This window comes from Poromitra crassiceps, assembly GCF_964638095.1.
Source record: "Poromitra crassiceps genome assembly, chromosome: 17".
NCBI classification, from domain to species: Eukaryota; Metazoa; Chordata; class Actinopteri; order Beryciformes; family Melamphaidae; genus Poromitra; species Poromitra crassiceps.
The window spans coordinates 33,917,116-33,937,815 of NC_139635.1; the positions used below are offsets into that span (position 1 = coordinate 33,917,116).

The 20,700-nt window shown below is 43.4% G+C and overlaps 2 protein-coding genes and 1 long non-coding RNA gene across 5 annotated transcripts in view; 2 read left to right on the forward strand and 1 right to left on the reverse strand.

The window, feature by feature from the left end:
* Window positions 1-663, forward strand: part of LOC310791763 — a 6,208-nt gene extending 5,545 nt beyond the window's left edge. For both annotated transcript variants that reach the window (XR_014553450.1, XR_014553451.1), the window contains exon 6: window positions 380-663. This is a non-coding gene — a long non-coding RNA (uncharacterized lncRNA). The remainder of the gene's footprint in view (window positions 1-379) is intronic.
* A 1,757-nt stretch (window positions 664-2,420) lies between these two features.
* Window positions 2,421-7,519, forward strand: ackr4a (atypical chemokine receptor 4a). Of its 2 annotated transcripts, none has more exons than XM_083653558.1 (2): window positions 2,421-2,474; window positions 5,735-7,519. In XM_083653558.1, exon 2 carries the CDS (start codon window positions 5,750-5,752, stop codon window positions 6,866-6,868), a length of 1,119 nt encoding a protein of 372 aa, XP_083509684.1. In that variant the 5' UTR covers window positions 2,421-2,474; window positions 5,735-5,749; the 3' UTR covers window positions 6,869-7,519. The 2 variants fall into 2 exon arrangements, with proteins under 2 accessions (XP_083509684.1, XP_083509685.1); XM_083653559.1 differs by lacking the exon at window positions 2,421-2,474 and adding an exon at window positions 2,491-2,578.
* Window positions 7,520-11,175: 3,656 nt separating this feature from the next.
* e2f5 (E2F transcription factor 5) lies at window positions 11,176-20,115 on the reverse strand (the record flags this gene model as incomplete). The annotated part of the gene is made up of 8 exons (XM_083654080.1): window positions 11,176-11,252; window positions 11,427-11,465; window positions 12,611-12,748; window positions 15,189-15,519; window positions 16,086-16,205; window positions 17,250-17,400; window positions 18,167-18,276; window positions 19,981-20,115. The coding sequence occupies 8 exons, from the start codon at window positions 20,113-20,115 to the stop codon at window positions 11,176-11,178; spliced, it is 1,101 nt and encodes a 366-aa protein (XP_083510206.1).
* Between the last annotated feature and the right edge of the window lie 585 nt (window positions 20,116-20,700).

The window sequence follows — 20,700 nt, forward strand, 5'->3', positions numbered from 1 at the left end:
AATGAACAGCAGGTAACAACTTAATAAAGACAATTATTCCGTTTACGTTTAGGCTACACAAGTAAAGTTGGTTACTAGAAAGTGTAAAAAAAACAAAAAACAAAAAACAATAGTATTATTCTACCAACAGTTACTAATCAGACTGCAGCCAGCTGCCAATTAATATTATATTTGCACAGAATTAAACATGTGTAATAATTGATTGACAATTACTGATTACTGATTATTTATCGTTTGATTCATTTATTGACTGGATTGGTTGTGTTTTTGATTGACTGACTGATTGATTGATTGATTGATTGGTTGATTGGTTGGTTTGTTGATTGATTGACTGATTGGTTGATTGATTGATTGATTGTCTGGTCTGTTTCTTAATCAGTGAAAGAACCAAGACTGAAGAGCTGAAGACAGATAGATGACCCAAGATGATAACAATGCAACAATGACTTATTCTCTGCAAGCAAGCTGCAAATATGAAAATATTGAAATGAAATATTAGCTTAACATATTGCTTTGTGCAAAGTCTTCATAGATGCAATCCTAAAATACTAAAGTATATGTATTATTGTATTGGGGTGAATAATCAGTCAGAAATAATCATTTGTGTCCACAAGATGGCACCAGTTAGCCGTGAGATGTGATTTCAAAAATTTGTATTGGGATTATTATGAAAAACGATGATTTGTGCTTTAATTTTGTGAATTAAATAGTGAATTAAATAAAGTTGTTCAAATTCAAATAATTGTATCCAAGGAGTTGATCACTTCTAAAGCTGTCAGTGTTGACAGCCTGTAACTTGGCTCAGTGAAGCACTGTTGCCTCACAGCAAGAAGGTCCAGGGTTCGAACCCCGGTCCATTCCAGGTCCTTTCTGTGTGGAGTTTGCATGTTCTCCCCGTGTTCGTGTGGGTTTTCTCTGGGTGCTCCGGTTAATACTCCTGAGTCCTGTCAGTGCCCCTGACCAAGGCACTGGCACAAAGAACTGGAGTAGGTCCCCGGGCTTATCAGCTTTGTTTAATAGAACTGTTGTATAAAAGCAATATCACACTCGAGGTCGTGCTGTTGTTGTCTAATATCGCCACTGCTGTGATTATCTTCTGGCACTCGGCCTGCGGCCTCGTGCCTACGACCGAATCACAGCAGTGCCGATATTAGCCAACAACAGCACTCCCTCTCGTGTGATATTGCTTAATTGATCCAGGGAAAGTCTACTGAGCATGCTCGCTCATTATTCACTGCAACACTGCTTCACATTCACACAGTTCCACACATTCACACTCGGAACTGCCCAGTGCAGCTACAGTCTCTTAGTTACTGGGTCACTGAGTATCTGCACTCGGAGCTGCCCAGTGCAGTGAGTCGCTTACAGGTCACTGAGCAGCTGCACTGGAGCAGCCGGGGTCAAGTACAAGATGTCTGTGCTCACAGGTTAAACTCACGCATTTGCAGGGCAAATGTACATGTACTTTATTAGGTGGTAGGCTACTAGCACTGGTGCTAGTAAGCAACAAAAAAAAGGTGTCCACCCGCAATGCCGACCTTAGGTTTAGGCGTGGGGGGTAGGAGAGGTTAGGTTTAGGTTTAGGGTCTGGGGGAGGTTAGGTTTAGACGTAGGGGGAGGTTAAGGTTCAGGCGTGGGGGCTGGGAGAGCTTAGCCGGTCCACCGACACGCTGCACGCCACCTCGCTCAACTGGTTCTGCTTGTGGCCTATCAGCATTGCGGCCTGTCGGCACATAGACGCAGCGCCAAAAAAACCCCACAAAGAATAATGTAGTAACCTATTTATTTATGTCGATGGTAGTAACACACAGGTGGTAAACATAATGCTTTATTGGTCAAAATTAATTTGGTCAAATAGATAGGGATGGTATTGTTAAGATTTTAATGGTAGATTACTAAACTGATAGTGCTTATCGATCTGGTATCGATCTTTTTGTTAAAATACCATTTGATCTCAGATCAGAGCATCTAGTCTGGACAGAGCGTCAACAGATTTTACTCACAAAATATAACAAATAAAATATGATGAATTATTATGCATCAAACTACCCAGCATTGCTTATGTAGCAATAATAAATAGGAAATCTACTTTCTTAATCCCCAGTAGCACATGTGCGAGTGGATACATTATAATAGTTTTTAATAGCATAATATGCAAAACTAGCACTGTACAGCCCTGATTTGGTGTTATGGCAGATTCTCTGTGTTGTACATCTTCTTTTGAATAATCAATCAATGCTTTAGAAAAGTATCCCCCTATTTTGTCTTCTCCATTATAAACACCACAAACATGTTCTATTGTGAAAGCTTTTGTCCCCCATCACCCTCCCCTTCTCCATGTCTCTCTCTCTCTCTGATTCATCCTTCCCATAAGAAACTCCCCCTCCTTGTGTGTGCAGAGTGCAGACTAGCCACAGCAGTCTGTCTGTCAGCTAGATTGGCTACTTTCTGGCCAGAGAACCAAAGCAGAGGCGGTAAGACTGGTTTCTATTTTGACAGACTAAAGATCTATATATGCAATCCAGACTTCATTATTTAGTCATTAATATTTCATCTATTCTACTCAGGTGCCAAATGGGTGAGTTTTGCCACATAGTACAATACAACAGCGGGTAAACATTGTTTAGACAATGACAGGAAAATGTAGGCTATATAAATGTGAATTTGACTTAGTAGGGCTTATGTGTTGGTCCCTGCCATTGTAACTCCAAAGGTTAAAACAAATCTTCACCTAATTGAAAATATTTTTTAGTGCCAGAATGGTTTTGGTATGTATGTTCTGTTGTAAATTGCTAGGCTATATAGCACAATGTCATCACTCAAGTAAGATTTGACAAAGCTCTAAATTAAAATATATTACAGCTTTTTGATAATGGGTTTGATTTCACTTAATAATGTTGTTTTACTAGCATTTTGTCCTGACTGAACCAGGTTTATTGTCATCATTGTCAGAGTTCATTTTCAAAACCATTTAAATCCATTGTCTTGAAACAGGCTCTTACCTGCAGTAATCAATATTTGCAGATGTGTCAGTCTGTAAAACTGTAATTTTTTTCCAATCACAGAAGTGATAGAGAATCCTTTAAAAAGTATCAGAATTTGTTCTATGCTATCAATGATTCTGTAGAAGAACACATCACTTTTCTTTTCTTTTTTATTCTCTTTTCTTTCATGCATGCCATGTCGAGACTATCATCTCTCCACCACTATACATTCCAATGTATTGTATGGGATTCACCCTGATTAGCGGCAGCTGACGTTGAATAACTCTATGAGGGGCCGTGTCGCCACGTGTCTACACGTGCTCGATTCCTAGGCTCGCCGCCCTGCAGCTCACATACGCAGCTCGGCCGCTGAGCGGCTGAGCGCCCTGCAGCTCGACCGCTGTGCTCTTATGACCACCTGCTCTTATGACATCACTGATGATCACTGATGATGTCACAACTTTGCATCACTGATGACATCACCACTGCTCTTATGACATCACTGATGATGTCACGGCTGTGTGGGCTCACATGCTCTTATGACATTACTGATGAATGACATCACTGATGATGTCACAACTTCACATCTTATGACATCGCTGATGACATCATCAGTGATGTCACTATGACATCATCAGTGGGACAAAAATGGAAACAGAGAGCACCACACTGCCCCTTTTATATATAGATAGATAATAGATGCTTAACGAAAAATACATTACATTAGAATTCCTCGGACATATTTCATTCATAGCTTTCATACCTGGTGCAAAATTTACTTTTTGGTCCACCGGCCAGATGGCTAGTGAATGTTCAAATGTTACTAGCCACTCAATAGATTACCATTGTTTGTTTGTTTTGGGCTGGTGGTGAGTGAAACAATCTACCAGGCCAGCCACTTGCATATTTATATTTTACCAGTATTTGGCTAGTGACTGTTGCTAATGGTGTGCCCTGCTTTTATAGCATTCATAGCTTAATGATAGGTCAGCTAGCCAGGGTAACTAAAAAACAATCAAACAAACAAACAAACAAAAAACATGACACCATTGCTAGCTGAAGTTATTCAAGTAGGTATCTCCCCATAGGCTATACTAAAATTACAGCATTCAGTTATCTGCTTAATCAGTCGGCTATCTGCTCCACTGTCTTGCATTTCCCACATCCTCTTTGTTCTCTTTCGTTTTGACTTCCAGATACAGTAACTTAATACGTAATACGTGAATCATGCAAGTTTGATGGGAATGATTCTCGTACATTCTGTTGAATTTAAAGTGAAAGTGAATGAGAGGAAGCACATGGATACACTCACAGCTAAATCACTATTCCCGAGCTGAGGCGGCTGGATCGGTGGCAATGCTGCCTGGCGCACACCTGTAGTCCCTCGTGAAATCTGACTTGGTTGGCCGATGCGAACAGGCGCACTTGGCCCACTTGGCCTCTGGGGCCACTGGACCTCAGGCCGAAGTGATGTCTGTCATCAAAGCTGGCCTTGTAACCTGGACAAGGTAGATGGATCTCCACTCATTTACAGCTGGCCTTAGCATCTTGCTGGGCCGGTTAAGCCTTCATGACACCATGTGCCTATAGGCCATGGGTGTGTATACTGCATTTCATATCTGCTTCATTTGATTGAGCATAGAGGTGACTCGGGGGTTGTGACATCATCAACTGCCACTTGATGCTCCCGCAGGAGCTGGTGGGTCTGCTTGGTTTCCTCGCGGTGTGTCTTACAGAGTCCATACCAATACAATGGAAATGTAGTGGTGGAGAGATAGGTCCCACACAGAAGAGAATGGTTGGTTGTAACCCAAGTTTTCTGAGTGGAGATACTATCTCTCCAGCTAAGAGCCGCTCAGAAACTGTTCAAATCAAGGTTATGGGGCCATGCCTGAGTGGGGATTAGCCTTGGGCCAATCAGGATGTCGGCCCAAATCACCCACAGGTGAGGTGATTATGTGTCTTCTTATATGAGTTATTCAACCTCACCTGCCGCTAAGCAGGGTAAATCCCATACCAATACGTTGGAAATGTAGTGGTACTCACAGAACCTGGGTTACAGTGTAACCAACCGTTTCATTTTGGACTCTCCATCTCTCCCTTGGATACCCAGGTTACTTTACTTTACCTCTAGTTTGAGGGATCTTATTAATGGCATTTTGACAGTCACACCGTACTGTGTATCCCTCTCTGGCCCTCCAGCTCCCTCACTGTAAAGACAGAGAATGAAGGCATTGTGTGAAGTGTACTGTAGGTGCAACAGGGAGGAGAACCAGTTCAGGTCAGGACGTTCATGTCATCCAACATTTTCATCACTGCCAGATGTTGATCATCATAATGGATGGTGAAAGTGATGTCGTCACAGTAACCACATCTGTCCCCAGGCATTGGGAATAGAATTTGACATAATTTGGAGACTGCAGTGTCTCAACTAAAATTTCTCAAGACAGAAGTTGGGGGTATTTTTCATTCCACATCTTTCCCTGTTTTTGGCACATTCTTTGTGCAGGTTTTAGTGCTATGACAGCTCATACTTGCTTTATTGTAATGGACGCATTACTTCCGGACATTGGCTCTATACCTGAGGGGGCATTATGCTATTATAATGTTTTTAGCTTAAATACAGTGACTTTGGCAGTAGGTGGAGATGTTTTCCTCTCCCAAACAGCTAAAAGCCCATTATTGCACAAGCAAAACTGTAAATGTTTAAACTCCACAGACAAGTAATCCGAATACTTCCCCCCTCACAGCTTTGTCTGCCTAAAATGGACGTCTCGGAGGAGGAAGACTACTACTATCACGACAACGTCAGTCTCAACTACAGCTACGACGACTACTTCACCCTGTGCGAGAAGGGCGACGTCCGGTCCTTCGCCGGCCTCTTCCTGCCCATCGTGTACGCGGTGTGCGTGGCGGTGGGGCTGGCCGGAAACGCCTTGGTGGTGGCCGTGTACGCCTACCACAAGCGCCTGAAGACCATGACAGACGCCTTCCTGACCCACTTGGCCGTGGCCGACCTCCTCCTGCTCCTCACGCTGCCGTTCTGGGCAGCCAGCGCGGCGAGGGGCTGGGAGCTGGGCCAGGCTCTCTGCAAGATGGTGTCCGCCTGCTACACCGTCAACTTCACCTGCTGCATGCTGCTGCTGGCCTGCATCAGCTTGGACCGTTATTTAGCCACGGTCAGAGCGCGAGGCGGGGACAAAAGAGGGCAACGCCTGCAGAGGGTCTTCGCCAGGAAGCACTGCGGGAAGGTGTGTCTGCTTGTCTGGCTCACGGCGTTCGCCCTGGGCCTTCCCGATCTCATACTGTCCGAAGTGAGGTCGACAGCCAATAGGAGCGTCTGCCTGGTCGTTTACCCGCCCTCTATGGCGCGGGAGGTCAAAGCCTGCCTGGAGATAGCGGAAGTGCTGCTGGGCTTCCTGGTGCCTCTCCTGGTGATGGTGTTCTGCTACTGGGGCGTGGGCCGGGCGCTACGGGGTCTGCCCGCCGAGAGCAGGGGCAGGAAGTGGAAGGCCATGCGGGTTCTGCTGGTGGTGGTCGGGGCGTTTGTGGTCACTCAGCTGCCCTATAACGCGCTGAAGGTGTATCGGGCTATGGATTCCGTCTATGCCTTGGTGACGCAGTGCGTGCTGAGTAAAAAGCTGGATCAGGCCTCTCAGGTCACAGAGAGCCTGGCCCTCACCCACTGCTGCCTCAACCCGCTCCTCTACGCTTTCGTGGGGTCGTCCTTCCGCCAGCACATGATGAAAGCGGCCAAGAGGTTTGGTGAGTGGAGGAGGAGGAGCAGGAGAAGAAAAATGGCAGTGCAAACAGAGGAGCAAGGAATAGAGATGTCATATAACTCTCAGAGCGTGTCCCAAGAAACCAACACATTCTCCATATGATTTAGCACTTAACATGAATGGACTTGACTTGCGTGCTGTGTTGGGAGAGCAACACCCATCTCTCTGAGATATTGTTGAGAAAACAGTGGAACCATGTGGAAACCATCCGGCCACTAAGAATTTCACTCTGGCATAAACACTCCCTCCCATAAACAATCCTCCATGACAAAAGCAGGAGGTTGTTATTGCATCATGTCGTCAAGCCTTTTTCCCATTCAGCTGCTATTAAAAAAAATACCTTCAACAAAATACACTTCCAATAAACAGTTACAGTAGCCTGCTAGAAATAAACTAGTTCTACTAATGGGACATGCTGGACAAATCAATGCTTATATATTTGATTGTTTATTATTGTTTCTTTTTGTTGTGTTTTGTCTCCAGATTCCAAACGTAACAATTCCTCCTGGCATCCGCAGGAAATATTAACACTCAACAATTTACAGACTTGAACTTGATACTCTGCATTATAGCCTACATGCTGTGTACAGAATACAATGAAATTATAATAAGAAAAAAGACATTTGTATAAGTATATAAATGAACTGAAATCAGTCAATTCAATATGGCTGTGCTCTTTTTGAAAACAACTCTGAGAAGGCCGTTCATCTGGTGGTGGTTAGAAACTTGTTTGAAAAGTGAAATAAATAATTGCCTTGCTTGTTTTGATTATAAACTAAAATAAATATGACTGTTACATCTCTGTTACTGTTTTGAAATGAGATCTGCACAGGCGCTGTACCAGAAAAGTCAGTGGATAGGGAGCTCTGACTTTCAATCTCTAAACTTTGTTCCATCTGACTCTCCTCTCCATTTTCACCGCCAACAAACCAATCATGTTAATAACACTGATCTTACTCCATCTCTGCTCCAGCTGTTGCAGATAACACTCTTGTGCCAAAGACTGAACTATGTCCAGGGGGCATTGACTCCCTTTCATGTGTTTTGTCTGACCTAAATTCCTCAAAACATCTGAAACCCACATTTACATTTCATTTTCATTCACCTCACAGTTTCTATCTGAGCAGGAAATGACTTGCACTTGATAGCTGCAAATGTGGCCTACTGAGATTTTTTTTTAGCTGCGACCAGCAATCCTATAATCACTCTATTGGTTGGTTGGTCCACAAAAAGTTCAACACACAGTTTTCGCCCTAGGAGGTGGAAATTTGGAATGGAGGTCATGTGTGTGCACTTGTGTTTGTGTTCATGTCAATCGGCTAAAGGGGGCGGTGCTTTGGGGTTCAAACTTCGAAATGCAGGGTGGCAGAAGCAGGGTGGGCCACCCCTGCCATCCTGCATTTCTGAAATTTCCATATGTGGAAATTTTCACTATATTGCGAATTCACGCTTGTTTTTCTTTCAACCGTAATTGAACCTGGCAAGTTGACAAGGAAAATAAATCTGCACGAACAGACTGTGGTTACAGGGGAAAGAGACCGGTTACTGAGTTTAACATAAGACACTTTCTTTTAACCGGACGTTGCCACTTGCCAGATGGGGGCGGTATTGTTTTCACAACCACCTCCAGTGTGGCGTTGTGAAAACAATACTGCCCACATCTGGCAGCATCAGGTTCACTTTCTTTGGGAATCCTTAGGAAATGCATTCATTCTCATCCACTGCCTTTACAAATTGCAGTCTCCGACACTCAAACATAACTCTTCAAACTTCTCAGGAGACGTTTGCTGTGTTTTGTCAGATTAGGGTTCATGTCATTCTCTCAGCCAAAACGTAAACACCTAAGACAGAGATGAACAAGTGTTGACTGTTTGCTACATTTCTTCACAGAGGAATTTCAGGAATTCTCTATTGGTCACACAGATTTAAAAGAAAATTGATCCACCTTTCAACAGGTTTTGTCAGTTGTTTACTCTTCCCGTACAGTACGTCAGATAGAGCTCAGCCAGCCAAGTGATAGTCCAATGCAGGTCAAACTCTGGCATGTGTGGCTTCACATGTGGAAACTATTTGATCGAGGTTTACAGGTCTGTTAACTGACAAAAAACGGTGCTCTCGGCCAAATGAAAAAGCTTTTGTTTTAACCCAAGGAATTAGTGTCAGTGATCTGAGTAACATGTAGGGGTAGACAAACTTAACAAGCCCTGCACAAATAAAAACTTTATGCATCCAAACTAAACAAAGCATGCTAAGGCTACATCATGACTCAAGCATCAAACTTGCTGTTTTTAACGGCCTTTTAAGGCCTGTGGCCGTGGGGTTTCTTTGTCTTACCAGCCAAATTTATAATTGTTTGAGAAAACACACACAGACACAGACACGGCCCCACCTGTTCTCTCTTGTTTTTCTAATCATTTATGTGCAAATTAAATTAGCCCTTTGTCAAGATCAGCATTTATTGAAAAAGCTTTGGTCCAAAAATGTGCAAATGAACAACAGAATTGTAACAAAGAAACATTACAATCAAAGAAAACAAATGTACAAAAGTGCCAACTGAGGCACTTCTGATAATTCAGCCCAGAAATGTGGCCAATTAAATTATTAAATTACGATTAAGGCAGCTTCAGTTTCAACAAACTCTGAACAAATCATCGTTTCCCTTAAATTAAGTTAAAAAAAGATTAGCTATTCAAATATATAGGGGAGGGGGGGGGGAAACGATGCCTAAAATGGCAGTGTCACAAAAATGTACAAAAGAAACGAGATCAAGGTTACCGTACAAATGCAACCAAAACAGTCACTCGTTAAATACAAAAATAATGCCATTTTTAAATATAACTGGGGGATTGGAGTTACTTTGACACAATATTTTCCCCAAGCAAAGAATATTATCAATGTGCGTACATACCCTGTACTAAATAACACAACCTTGTATCAAATTTGTAAAAGAAAAAAAAGAAAAAAGCATTTCAATACTGAATTGTTACAAGTTACTGTTTGACTCACATTAAAGTCTGCAAACTATTTAGAAAAGCAAAACACTGACATAGGCCTAAATGTTGATTAAGCAACAGAAAGTACTTCAGATGCCAAGACGACCGTGAATCAGGAACTGTGGGCTCTACTGAAGCATATCCACCTGGAGCTCAAGGTCTCAGCCAAGGAGAGGAAGCGCCGGCTGAGACAGTTTGACCAAGCCCACCCAGATATATTTCATCAGTATTTCGGTTGACTCTGCTCTTAGTGTGCTGTAGATCCTCCTCCCCTTATACATCTTTGGTAGATAGTTGGTCAGTTTGGCACAAGCCATTTACAATAAATATCATCTGACATTTTTCTGACAAAGCAGATGTTGTTAATCAGGTTTGTCAAAAATTGAAGAAAGGAGCTGTTAGGAATTTAAATGCCAAAATTTAATTGGAAATAATTGTACCTGTGTTGTGCACTACAAAGAGTTTAACAAAACAGAGTACATCTTCATGAAGGTGATACGGGCAAGATAGATACCGCAACGCGTTTCAACCGTTGGGTTTTGGTCAGGCTGTAAGCCAAACTGTAAACCCAACGGTTGAAACGCGTTGCGGTATCTATCTTGCCCGTATCACCTTCATGAATATGTACTCTGTTTTGTTAAACTCTTTGTAGTACACAGGTACAATTATCTCCAATTAAATTTTGTCATTTAAATTCCTAACAGCTCCTTTCTTCAATTTTTGATATTCTACTGTGCCTGCTGAGCTGTTTTGGTCCACACTTTGTGTGTTTTTGTTAATCAGGGTTGTACACTTACTTAATTAGGTGGTAGCACTGGTGCTAGTATAAGCAAAACATTTCAGTAGCACAACGAAACATTTTGTAGCACAAACAGGTGGCTCATCAAAAAAAGTACTTCGGTTGTCTTCAAGTCTGGAGCCTTTCACTGAAACCAAGGCTACGGAGGAACACAGACACACACTAGTGCAGAAGGAGGCTTGAGGATTTCGCCCAACTCGCTTCCCACTAAGGCACCCAATTTCTCTGGAATGTTGTAGCTTTCCCCCCCTGTAAACCTTTACAGATATGGCTCCATTACCAACACCACCCCCTCTAAATAAGCTCCCATGTAAACACCCAATGGAAGCATGGTGACTCCTGGCTAAATAGCCTATAGCAAATGCATTCAGAGACTGCATGAGTTTTGTTATCATTTATATAACTTGGACCTGTTGGCTGAGGGAAAGAGGCCAGTATTCTCTGGAGCACAGAAGCACATTCTCGTGCTTGGAAAGGGCTTTTTTTAGGATGGCAACGGTATGTTCAGGCAGTGCGATAATAGCAAAAAGGAAAACACGATTGTTGAAGCTTCTTCAGAGAGAGAGAGAAGAACTCCTGGGGATCGTACGGGCATACAGCAGTGCTGTTGTAAGCCGTCAGTAATTTAGGATCTGCACATCGAACAGGTCGCACACTCCTGCGTGGTCGTCCAGGTTGAAGTTGTAGTTGACGCCTGCATTTGGAGAGACGCATCAATGGTGACACTGCAATCAATCAATCAATAAATACAGCATGAGGGAGACCAACATCTACATCCGACCAAAAATGTATTGCCGATATGTGAAGCCAAAATTTAGGAATGATAAAAGTTATCTAATTTCTTCAAACCAGGTCTTGCGATGCTTACCGTCAGTAGACATCAGCTCATCGATAAGATCAGCAACTCCTAGAAGACAATTAAAACAATGTTTTTCATATACTATAGTGGATCTATTCCCAAGTGAGATGTTCTAGACCAGTGGTTCTCAACTGGTGTAGCCTCAGGACCCACTATTTTCCTTGTCATGAAGTCGCAACCCAAATTTCAGATTTTTTTTTAAACCACTCAAATTTATTGCACAAAAAATAGCGCATTAATTTAATACACAATGCCTTCATGCACTGTTATAAACCTCAAATGAACAAAAAAGTGCAACAGAAGTGCAACTAGGGCTAAAAACCAATTGAAATAAGGCAGACTTGAATTACAGGCCTATATGTTTTTAAATTTAAAAAAGTCAAACTGGTCATGCTCAGAAAGTCTTATTTGAACTCTATGAAATATGAAATAAAAGGCAGACTTATCTTGAATTACATGCCTATATGTTTTTAAACAAGTTAATAATAATAATAATAATAATAAAACAAGTTAACCTGGTCATGCTAATCCAGTTTCAGTAGTCTGAATTTAACTAATATGAAATAAAAAGGAATCACAGGCAGGCTATATGCTTTTTAGTTAAACTGGTCATAACTTTTAATTAAACTGGGGCCATGCTAATCCAGTTTCAATCATCTGAATTGAACTAAAATTAAATATGAAATGAAAAGGCAGACTTCTCTTGAATTACAGGCAGAGCATATGCTTCAGCTTGTTAAACAAGTAAAACTGGTCAGGCTAATCCAGTTTCAATAATCTGAATTTAACTCAAATGAAATATGGGAAAAAAAAAAAAAAAAAAAATTTGGCCAATGTCCGCGACCCAATCAAAACGGCCCGACCCACCAGTTGAGAAACGCTGTTCTAGACTAATGAACCTTCAACAGTAATTCCTCTGTATCGGCAAGAAAATAAGGATCACACCTACATAGATAAACTAAAATACGAGCCTATAACTCAGCCATCCCGTCCCCCCACATACATTACATCAAAAAGGTGAAGTCCTAAATGTTTGGAATCAACGTTCTGAGAACAGAACTTAAAACGTTCAATAGAGCAATAACTGGAACGGATGAAAAACATTGAATTTACCCCAAGCAGCACTGCTGCATGGAGTTACAGATGAACACTGTTCAGTCTACATGCACTCATTCCCCTTCCCACTCCATTACCCTCTCTCTCCTCCTTCATGTGGTCTGTGGCAGTGTTGAGCCTCATCAGGCTGCCCACATCCAGCACAGACTGGAACTCCTGGCTGCTCAGGTCTGTCTGCTGCTGCATCAACACCGCTGCTGCCTGGGGGGGGCACTCTGCAGGCAGGAGGGGGGGAATAACACCCTGTTCATTCTGTACATGCTTCCCGCCTGGGAAGGGGGGGGGGGGGGGCACTCTGCAGGCAGGAGGGGAGGAATCACACCCTGTTCATTCTGTACATGCTCCCTGCCTGGAGGGGGGGGGGGGGGCACTCTGCAGGCAGGAGGGGGGGAATAACACCCTGTTCATTCTGTACATGCTCCCCGCCTGGAGGGGGGGGGGGGGCCCTCTGCAGGCAGGAGGGGGGGAATAACACCCTGTTCATTCTGTACATGCTCCCCGCCTGGAGGGGGGGGGGGGGGCCCTCTGCAGGCAGGAGGGGGGGAATAACACCCTGTTCATTCTGTACATGCTCCCCGCCTGGAGGGGGGGGGCACTCTGCAGGCAGGAGGGGGGGAATAACACCTTGTTCATTCTGTACATGCTCCCTGCCTGGAGGGGGGGGGGGGGGCACTCTGCAGGCAGGAGGGGAGGAATAACACCCTGTTCATTCTGTACATGCTCCCCCAAGGTCGTGTCATTAGCCGGCATGGAATATCATTCCGCTGCTACGCTAACATACCTAAAAACGGTCCCACCAACAACCCCCCTCTGCATCATCATCATCATCACTAACCACCTGCCTTGAGGAGATAACGGCCTGGATGAAACACAACTTCCTGCAGATAAATAGCTCCAAAACGGAGGCTATTTTAGTTGGCACCCCACGCCAGGTCCAGTCACCTCCTATAACTCGTATCACCTTTCACTGGCCAAGACATTTCCCTCTCCATCAGTCTCCAACCTGGGCATTAGGTTCGACCCTCACTTGACCTACATCAAACAACTGTGCAAGACCTCCTACCACCTCAGGAACATCTCCAACCTCCGCCCCACACTCTGCCGCAGTGGTAGCACTCTCGCCTCACAGCAAGAAGGTCTTGGGTTCACTTCCTGCCCGTTGGCACTGGGGGTATGTTTCCACGCTATCTCGTGAAAAGGGCCTTTCTGTGTGGAGTTTGCATGTTCTCCCAGTGCTCCCCTCCTCCATATACTGTATAAGCTCCCACTAAAAACATGCAACAAGATCGTCGCCTGGCCAGGAAGAGCTGGGTCTCCGGACGCTTCACTGCAGCTGCCCACTGCTCCTGGCCTGACCACGGAGGACGACGAGCCAGGATGGATTAATGCGGAGGACAAATTCCACAGCTCCAGGCTGGAACTATTGCAACACACTTCTCGCCGGGATTCCTAGTATGAGCCTCCCAAAGCTCCAATACATCCAGAACAGCACTGCTATGATCCTGATGAGTGCGCGAAACATGAACACATCACACCTGTCCTACACCCACTACACTGGCTCCTCCAGGATCAAATACATGCCCCTCCCTACCTCAAGCAACTGCTCATACCACAAACCTGCTCCCTCAACCTGCCATCCAGAAACAGCAACCTTCTCCACCCCCCCCCAGGACCAAGCTCGGCACCACAGGGGATCTGGCCTGCTCATCTGCACCTCGTCTGTGGAATGCTCTCCCCGACGACCTGAGGGCACCACAGACTGTCGTTGCTTGTTGAGTCGTTTCTGCACACTGTGCAACAGTGGTTCTATTGAATCTGAAGCCCACGTTCTATTACACTGTGAACTTTACAACGACATTCGCGCTGATCTTTCTATTTTTCTATCAAAACACTATGAGAATTTTAATGACCTTGATGACATAAATAAATTGCGTAAAATTTTTGTTGGTGAACACGGTATAAATGAATGTGCCAAGACCTGCCACCTCATCCTAAAAAGAAGAGTAGCCTTCATGAGCACCGCCCAATAAACTGCCCCTTCCTTTTACATATTGTATTGCCAACTGTATTTTCTGTGTAATAGTACTTGTATGTATGTTTTTATCTTTTATTGTTTTGAATTGTATTGTGTCTCACAACTCCATGTGAGTGGTCCTCAACTTTTTAATGCACTTTTTGCTGTTTTTTATACCATATTTGTTTGTTGAGGAGTGACACAAAAATAAAGATATATCTATCTATCTATCTATCTATCTTGCTTTTACAACGGCCCTTAAAACCTTGCTTTCACTTTGTGCTGGTTTTTGGTCTTTGTTCTTACGCCTTGTCTATAATATTCTGCTTTCAGGCCTTTTCTCCTTTGTGTGGCTTTTAATGTTCTTTGTTTTTGGTTCATTTTTATATGTTCCTGCATTTACTCTGTAGCACTTTTTGAGATTTATTTCTAGTGAAAAGTGCATTACAAATTCAATGTATTATTATTATTATTATTATTATCATCATTATAACATTTATTTTAACTGCCGTTTTTAGCTTAATACACTAATGTGGGGTTTTAAGTGAACTAGATTATCAGGCCGCTACATGGCTGGTAATAAAGGTTTATTCGTCCACCCACTCATCCTTGGATCTGCTGCAGCAAGTCCCCATACTTACCCATCTGTATGTCAGTAGGGGTAGACGAAGGCGTCAGACTCAGCACTTCGTGTTCTGGCAGCGCCATCTGGTGGTCTGAGCAGACAGATTCCTGGCTGCAGGAGGAAGAGGAGGTGTTGGAGGCAGAGTACGCCGGCAGGACGACCACGGGGAACGTCTGCCGGCCGACAGGGGTGCTGGGTGGTGTGGGCAGGGCGCAGACATCGTTGGCAGGAGGGACGGAGAAGACCACGGGCTTGGAGGAGGCCGAGTCCCTGTTGATGAGCACGACATGGATGGGAGCCGAGTAGCTGCGTAGGTTCACCTGGTACTTCCTCTGACCGGTCAGGCCCTGGAGAGCAGCAGTTTAACGGCAGGTTAACACCCTGATGTTTCTCTAGAAATCAGCGATGGTAATCGTTTTAGACTGCTTAGTTTTTATTCTTTGTGAAGCTAAAGGGCAGTTGCTCGTGTTCAGGTGTCTCCTTCAAAAACCCCTAAGCAAGATGGATGTGGTGTCACGGGGGAACCAAACCAAGGACTTATCATGGTTGAAGGGCATCTCCCTAATAATCACTACACCACACTGCTGCCCCAGGGTGTGTGTCTATCAATGGTCCAGAGCAGACACACGCCAAGGCTTCTAGAATAAGCAGCCAGATGGTGCAGAGAACCCTGTGCCTCATTAGCAAGCCTGTTTTCATTTCCACTTAACAGCCTGCTTTTATAATAGGATGCTTGTGGTCCAAGATAGAAAACGGGGGGTATAGTAAATTCTAGTTTCTGGTATTTAGTAAAGCTTGGTCAAACCAAGCGATTCAGCTACACTACATCTAGAATCAGGAGAGACTATATAACATTTCACTTGGACCAAAACACATACAAAGCAATAAAGCAAGCTTGTGGGCAGTGACCAACCATTTCAGGTAGCGGCACCTCCAGCTGTGTCCCCGCCGGAGCCACGATAGCCAGAAGAGTGTCTCCGCTGAAGGCGTTGCAGATGTCTTCAGGTGTCACAAACTTATAAGTGTAGAGGTGCTAAGGAAACAAACTTATAAGTGTAGAGGTGCTAAGGAAACAAACTTATAAGTGTAGAGGTGCTAAGGAAACAAACTTATAAGTGTAGAGGTGCTAAGGAAACAAACTTATAAGTGTAGAGGTGCTAAGGAAACAAACTTATAAGTGTAGAGGTGCTAAGGAAACAAACGTATAAGTGTAGAGGTGCTAAGGAAACAAACTTATAAGTGTAGAGGTGCTAAGGAAACAAACTTATAAGTGTAGAGGTGCTAAGGAAACAAACTTATAAGTGTAGAGGTGCTAAGGAAACAAACGTATAAGTGTAGAGGTGCTAAGGAAACAAACTTATAAGTGTAGAGGTGCTAAGGAAACAAACAGGATTACTTAGTGGAGGAAAAGGGGAGACAATAAACTGGAAAAACAAGATGGTGAAAATTGTGCTACTCAGGATTAGCGGCATGGGACTGACAATGGCAATTATATTTATAATCCTCCTTTTATAGCAGTTGCTCCATTCAACAGGCAAGCAATGTTAGAAGGATCAACTTGGCATCTTCTCTCTCAAAGGAATAAACGGGGTGTGTGTGTGTGTGTGTGTGTGTGTGTGGCCCCCTAGAGGAGTAGAATTACAAACTGTAAAGAGAGACAGACGCATTAAGTCCAGTTTCACTGAGATGGCATGACATCATGACATCAAAGCGAAATGTTCACACTGCCATAGGGAGACAACTTTTAAGTCATGTTTTAAAGGCCGAATCAAATGTATGCAGACAGGCCTTGAGTTGCGTTTCAATTATTCTACAAAGTAGGGGCATTTTCCCCCAGTTTCGCCTGTTGTTCAGGTGTTTTTGTTCATTTAATTTACACATAAAATGATAAAAGATAGAAACGATGAAATTACAGGCTGTGCAAGTGAGATTACCCAAAAAAGAAGGCTCAAACAAAAAAGACGTCACGGAAGAAGACACCCGAATTGGATAAGAGAAACTAAATGAACTCAACGAGGAGGAAAAGAACAGGATGATTAGGCGTATGAGCTGACATGAAAGGATATGCGCAGGCGATGGGGTCGTGGCTAAGGTGCGTGATGCTGTCCTCCAGCCAGGCCTTCTGGCTGTCCAGCTCCCTCTCTTGGGCCTCCAGCTCAGCCATCTGGGCCTTCAGCAGCTCCACCTGCTCCAGCACCTCCTGGCTCTGGCTGCCCATGTTCGCCCCCCTGCAAGGGACCAGGAAGAGGAGGGAGGAGAGGAGAGACCGAAGGTTGGAATTGTTACAGACAAGGTGGGAAATGAACACCAGCTAGTAAGGTTTTGCTGGGAGGCCAGTAGCCATCCGACGTGGTTCTTTTCCAGTGTAATCACCACATTTGACAGATACAAATAATACAAATGTGTATATGCATTTTTAGAACCATATTGTGATATACGGTAATTAAAAAAGCTCTGTATGATTATCGTGATATTGATTTCAACCGTATCACCCAGCCCCAATATACACTTTTTGTTCTGCTCTCCCCCCCCCCCCCCTCCTCTCTAAGATTGTTCAATCGTGTTTATTGATAGTGCTTAGCTAGACACATTCTTTTGTGAATTAGGGCTATACAAATAAACTTGACTTGATCAGCTACCGGGGCTGGGGTTATGAATATGCATGTTTTTTTTGTATATTCTATAATTTGTGTATTTTATCTTATGTGATACATGTTTTCTGTGTATTCTATCTTATTGTCGGTTATGTAATGTATATTTGTCTCGGACCCCAGGAAGACTAGCTGCGGTCGTTTAGGTGTCAGATAATTGGCGATCCATTTAAAAAAACAAATCAACAAAAATATGCCTAGTTTCCTATTCCTGCACTGATAATAGCATGGAAGTATGAGATTTTTTTTTGTTCTTCTTCCCATGAACTACTTCCTGGAAGTATCAAGGTAAATATTTCACCACTTCTAATCATGGAAATAGGAAAAACTTGATTGTTCGAACCTCCACTGGATTATATTCTTGTTTTTCTTCTCGATCAGGCCCACACCTTCCAGGACATTGGTGATGTCATATATCCTCCTCTTCTGCCTCACTGCCAAGCTGTCTGCAGCCTGTACATTCAGACGACATGACACTTCATTAAAGTGCGTGACCCAAAGACAGCTTCATATGAACCCATGTTGACCAAGTGCATCACAGCTGACACTTAAAGTGGCATGAGCAGGAAACCCCAGATTCCTGTGGGAAACAATGCATGGGGGGGAAACAGACTTGAGACTGAATAGAATAAAGGATTTGGCAAATTAAGCTGCACAAACAACAAATCAAACCCCTTGGCGCACGAAGAGAGTCATACAATAGCCGAGGCGGAGGGAGGAGGCAGAGCAGCTAAGGAGCCCTGCTGTGTAAACATTACCCAGCTTTGGCGCGCAAGAAGAGAGGGAAAAACTCCTTATCATCAGTGAGGTCGAAAGACTCCCGATACATCTGGCGAAGATACAGCCACAAGTTGTCAAGGCACTGAACGCAGCTAGTGAGTCGTGACTGACTGTCTTTCAAAAAGCTTTTGCTGATTATTAAAAAAGAAAACACACACATTCAGCGGCAGTGGCAAGAGGTTTGGGCAAGTTAGCAGCAGGAGAGAACCAAGGAAACAGAATAATTTCAGAGATGCCAGGAAAGAAACATTGAGAGGAATGTGTGTGTGTGTGTGTGTGTGTGTGTGTGTGTCCTACAGGGTTTGTGGCCATTCATTAACTGAATTGAGAATCAATGGTAAATTCCAATTTAGCTCCTGGAGTAAAAATTGGAATGTCACCCACTGCTTTAAGGGAACAGAATTGAATTTCATTCAATTAAATTCCATTTCGAGGTTGTTTTGACTGACTTGCTAATAAACATGATAATTAAATCAAACATTGTGACTCAAATACAAATCAACTAGCCAACCTTCAATAATAATGTTGTATGTACAGTAATATGATTATGTATGCAACAAATACCACTTGGAAGGTCCCTTTAACATTTTATGATATAACATACAGTATTTAATCATATTGAATACTGTAACACTATGTGTAATCTTGATATGTGGTAAGAAAAATAGAAAAAAAATGGAATTTCACTGAATTAAATTCAACATCTTGAAATTGATTAGCTCATTTATGAATTGACTAATGACTAGTTGGCACATATCATTAGCATGAGGTAAGATGAAAGGAAACTGATGATGATCGAACAGTGATTTCCAGAGTGTGGCAGACCTTCAGGAAGACTGCGTCAAAGCGAGGAATAGCCTTGGTTTCATTTCATACCACTAGGTTCGAGTATTTGGTTCCATTATGTATTTCTCTGTACTAATTAAAACATCAGGCCTCGGGTCGGAGGTTCATTGGGACCATTGACTGTATTATTGGGACACAGTCTAAAAAAAATGGAGGTCTGGGGGTAATGCACAGTAATTGGGGAATATAGCAGATTTAAGGAACCCATCAAGGTACAACATGGGACTGACTACGTTACCTTCACCGTCAATGTATTCGCTGGTTTATTAACCGTTTAACTGCAAGCTGGCACATACCCCTCAGTTCCTAAAATCGCTTTTGATGTTACTTATGGTGAGATGGTGTTAAGACTGAGAAAAATGCTAACACATCAATGGCGGACAGCAGCTAGTCCCCCCTGGAAAACAAATCAATGCACCTGTCTGATGACAGACGGGCCCCGTTTGAGACTGACAGCTGCCTTTGTTCGCCTCTGCAAAACACCAGTTCAACAAACCAAAGTAACAGCTTGCTCGCCATTGTTTCACTGACCACTTTCAGGTCCAGCACGCCGTCCTGTGCGTCTTGAAGCAGGCTGACAAACTTCATGGTGAGGAGCCCCAAACTTTTCTCATGGCGACTCGGCGTCGAGCGCACGGTTTCTTCTGCCATTGTCTCAAGCTCCATGCTTAGAAATGTCTTTCAAACAAAGTCTTCCTCGTTGAGCCGTTCAGTTTTCGACTACAGATATTGTGAATTTTTTCCCCATTCAGGTGACTCGGGTTAGCTCACCCGGCACGACAGCTAAATATGTTTTGTAGGCTTTTTAAATGAACGTACGTTACGTTTACGTTAGGCCGTTGCCACGGAAACCGTCATGCTGGCTGTCCCTGCCAAGGTAGCCCCTCCCCCTGTCGTTTCCACCTGCCCCCAAATCTTAAGATTAAACCGTTCACTCTCTCTATTGCCAGGTGTCTGGTATCTTCAAAAATGAAATCAAATTAAAATTAAACTTTGTACATTTACTTTGCAACAAACCAGGGTACAGAAAATCTTGCAGCCAAATATTCAACTCAGTCTCTGTTTCCACTGCAAACTTCTCACATGTTGATTTGGGGCAAACACAATTAATTAATTTTCCTATCACAACTACAATACAGTATAATGAATAACAAAAAGGGAGCCAAAACTGTTTTCATAGAGATTTTATGCTAATAACTTAACAAATATATAAAAATGGCTGGAAAATTGACTTTTATTAAAAAAAAAATC